General features: G+C 31.4%; 1 protein-coding gene across 1 annotated transcript; it reads right to left on the reverse strand.

Moving 5' to 3' along the window:
- Positions 1–222: 222 nt before the first annotated feature.
- Positions 223–1389, reverse strand: LOC144477754 (uncharacterized; the record flags this gene model as incomplete). The annotated part of the gene is made up of 2 exons (XM_078195495.1): positions 223–509; positions 1208–1389. Coding segments are annotated over 2 exons (469 nt in total), but the record flags the coding sequence as incomplete, so codon positions are not given.
- Between the last annotated feature and the right edge of the window lie 3115 nt (positions 1390–4504).

The raw sequence follows: 4504 nt of genomic DNA on the forward strand, positions 1-4504 counted from the left end.
TTCGAGTAAGTTTTCCGCTTAAGTTGCCGAGATCCATAAAATTTTTTAAAAAAGACATGTTAGTCACTGTTCAATAAATTGGTTCTTCTATCTATTAAAAAAGTTGAAGTCGTTCAGACCAGTTTTGAGAAAGTTGGTGCGTTTTGGAAGGTTACGCTTTTATCGTTGATTACGTATACAAAGTGGTTCAGAAGACGCGTTTAGGTATAATTATTTGCATACCTGGAATTGTTCTTCGACCGACACGATTCGCCAGGAAACCAGACGCGATATTGCCAAGTAAGCAAAACGCATTGATGGTCAGCGAATTAATAAAAACCATTTCATCCATGTGTGGACTGCATTCTTTCGTGGCGGTCTGAGAATCGACCAGAATACTGGTCAATGCTGTTTTCGAATCGTTTTCATCGATTAATCTGCACACGCTCATTGTTTGATTCGGATATAGGCTTTGGTAGTTTTCGAAACGATTGAAAAGCTCTGGTAACCATAGACCGAAACCGTAATACCTGAAACAGGATTGGATTATCGAGTTACCGAATTAAAACAGTTCGAGAATAAGAATCGAATTAAGATACATCGGGATCAACGACAATGATTTCTATATTAACCCTTTGTACTGGAATGGCGACTCTGCGGCGCCATTAAAATTGCTCTAACACTACATAAAATTATATAAAAAGAAAATATTAGAAGCCAGAAAAATTAGTTTACATTGGCAATTGAAATGGCTTCGAATGCAAAGGGTTAACTGTATTTGTACCGTAGGGATCACTGGACACTTTTAAAAATTTTAATACAACGCTGCTTTTATCAAAGATGTTCAGAGACATATTTTAACAGAATTTTTATGAAGTAGGTCATAGGCCATTTCAAAAATTTTATTTCGAGCCTTTTTGAACTCGTAGAATTTTTATGGATCTCATATCAAAAATTCAAACATATTTATCGGTGAACTAGTAAGTAATGCTTCAAAAAATATATAAAGAGATAAAATGTTGGAGATGATTAGTCTGTTTAAGTAAAATTTAATAAAAAGTTGTAACGATACAGATTTTATGAAGCAAAGATTGTTAATTGCGATGGTACCATCCGTTGTAGCAGTGTTAAATAACAGTTAATATTTTAAACAGATATAAGGACGACTGAAGAATTGTTTATATTACATTTGAACAGAAAAAATGATTCCTTTCGTGATGAAACTTACCCAAACATGTTCATGAAATAAATAGCCCAAGTTAGAAGCGCATATTTCAAAAGTGGCGGCGATGCAAGGCTACGCATTTGTTTCCAAATATTCTTCAGTAACTCTGTTATCACTCCAGATTTGAAATAATTCGTCTTATTGCTATTAATATTTACAGTCTCATCCGGCAATACAATTTTTACCTAAACGAGAGAAAAGAAAATCATTCGTTTTCCTTTTTATTCTTTAATCTTGATGTTTTATCATGTTTCATATTATCGAACGGATCTTGATTATTTGTTACGCCGATAGTAATCTGTGCCCATAATTATGAAAGCGGTCTAGGTCAAAATTTAAAAAAAAATGAGTTTATCAGTTACTTTACGCCATATTACTTTAAACTATATTTATTCAATCTAATTTTTACGATATCGTAAAAAATGAACCATTAGATGGTGGTTGTAATTTCAACATTATATGGAATTCATTTAGTGTTAAAAGTGGTCTAAGTAAAAAATTTTCAAAACATTATATAAACATAACTTGAAAACAGCGCGTGGCCCTCTTTGACGCGTTTCTGAACTACATAATAACTACCCAAAAACACGTAATAGCTTACAGTGATGCTTGTTCAGGCTAGAATCGTAACATTAAAGTAGCATAGACATGGATGAAAATTGGTCAGTCATCAACTAATAATATTGAAACAATAGACCACATATTTTTGGTATCGGGTCATTCCATTCTACCGAATGACCGTGATTTTCGGTTGATAGAAATGAAAATAAAAAAAGCTAATTACTTATGCAACCCTGAGCACGATTGTGAACTGATATAAAAGTGTAGAAAAAGAAATACATTTTCGATAAAACGAATGTCGCAGCCGGATTTTATTTCAACGAAATCACTGGAAGAGTCAACAACGAGAAGAGGAAAAACTACCGTGGGCGAATCTGTCTCTTGGCTGTAAATATAATAGATGAGAGTCGTGAAAAATGAACCATATAAAATGTTCTATAAAACTTCTTTAGATGCTCCTGAATTCCAAGTTTTGGATCTTTCACCTAAAAGAGGAAGATCAAAAATATATGGAAATATTAAGCTATTTCCTTTATACACCACCACTAGACCAGTATCGGAAGAAAAACATAAAGATATTATATGTTTACAGCCATTATATGTTTACATTCCTCCAGTTTTTCAGGAACATTTTAAAAATCTTAAAAACTCGAAATGATAAAAGTACATTACTTTTTTAGAATCATTAATAAATGTGTATGAAATATTTCATTAAAGTTGTTGTTTCAAATAAAACTCATAGTTCTTTATTGCTTTAAGTCATTTATAGGACATTCAGTTAATTTTGAAAATGGTCTAAGTCAATTAAAACTTTAAAAACAACATTTTCGTATGAAATTCACACAAAATTTCATATTCATAATAAATTTCCATTATTCAAGACTAATAAAATTCTAAATAAAAAGATCGTATAATCTAAAAATATATTTTAATTTATGCAAATGCAATTCATTAAATATCTCGAAAAAAGAAATATATGACTTAGACCACTTTCATAATTATAGGCACACATCAACCATCCTTAGCCTTGCGTAATTTATTTTTTCAACGACACTAGAGTCGTAGGCAAACATATTTGTAAACTACGTTGCGAGAAGTTTTTGTGGGAGTTCGATTATATTACAAATATCTTAAAAATATTTATGATTTTATAATTATTTTCATAAATATTGTTGCACAGTGCATTTAATGAAGTTTAAGATTGACTAGTTACATATAATTAAAAATAGAAGAGTTGTCTTCAAAATACCTTAATATTTTACATGTTATTATTTTTAAATATGGCACTTTTGGAAGTTTTTTTTTCATAATGCTAAATCGAAAAAGACAGTTTTAATATTTTCCAGTAGATTCTAAAGGAGTATATTATTTTAATTTTCAAACGTGTATCTATTTCTAATGAAAGTGTTTTGAATCGAAAGTTGTGATTTTTTTAAAAAAGGTGAGTCTCATAGGAATCTTATTACTCTATAATAGATGCGTTAAAGACATCTTGCTCCCTTTAAACATTGCTAAAACAAGATTAAATATACAAATAATTCAGATAGATGAATTGTTATCCCCCCCCCCCCACCCAAAAAAAATTAATCCTTTTGTAGATCATATTCACCGTTTTGCAAATTAATTGCAAACAACATTCACCTGCTTGTATTGAAATTATTTGCAATAACGCGAAACCTGTATAAATTTTATAATACAAACAGGACAAAATTTCTTGAAATTGAGGAAGTGAACCACTCATTTTTTTCTAATCAAACTCATCCTTTCGTAGACCGTATTCATCTTTTTTTCAAGTCATGCGTTCTTTTCCAGCTCGGATTCATTTTGTAGAAGCCACGAGAGTGAAACAGCCTAAATATAACTTGAAGTATTTCTTGCAAATTATTTCGGGGATTACTATGGAAACTGGATCAAGACGATCGGACAAAGTTACTTTTGATACAATGTAAAATCTGCAAGATCCAGAAGCTGCGAGACTTTGTTGATCATGTTGGAATTTCAACGATGACTACCGATGGAAAACAAACCCAGCGAACTGTTTTGTGGCCCTTTATGAGGGTGAGCCGTTGGCGACGAAGGCCCACGGATTTTTCAGTTCAAAAGCAGAAACCGGACCGTGAGGTTGCCACCTCGGATTACCACTACCACTGTATATATTTTCCTCTGTATATGTACTTCTGTTATACATCACTTATTCTACTGGATACGTGAATGTTCTGAAGTATTACATTGAATTAAAAATAAAGTGTATTAAAGTTTTAATTCAAAACCTTTCAACAGATCAGTTAACGCTGACCTTACTATTTTTACCATACCCAATAATGATCTAATTTAAAAAAAAAAAAAATTCGATTCTTTAGGAGAAGTAGTTTCTTCGTGTTTGCTTTTAATTATTTTGTTGCAACTAATAATCGTACAAATGAACGTATTACCACTGCAAAACAGGTATTTTAAGTTTATTTTTACATATACAGGGTGTTCTATTTGAGGTTGCGAAGTGACACATGTCCTTCAGTGTTTCGAGTGGAGAGTCAAATGGCGTGGACGCTTTCAAGGTTAGTTCAAGTTCATCTTGCGTTTTTTATCATGAACCTATCTTTCTTTTATTACGAAAACGAATTCTACGTTAAAAAATGTGTAACTTTTGCTTAAAACATTTTTTAAAGGTTCGATATATTTCATGTAATTAATTGATTTTTTACTAAAATGACAACGTTACTTTCTTTCATTATACTAAAA

The sequence above is a fragment of the Augochlora pura genome, unplaced genomic scaffold (assembly GCF_028453695.1).
Source record: "Augochlora pura isolate Apur16 unplaced genomic scaffold, APUR_v2.2.1 APUR_unplaced_339, whole genome shotgun sequence".
In the NCBI taxonomy this organism is placed as follows: Eukaryota; Metazoa; Arthropoda; class Insecta; order Hymenoptera; family Halictidae; genus Augochlora; species Augochlora pura.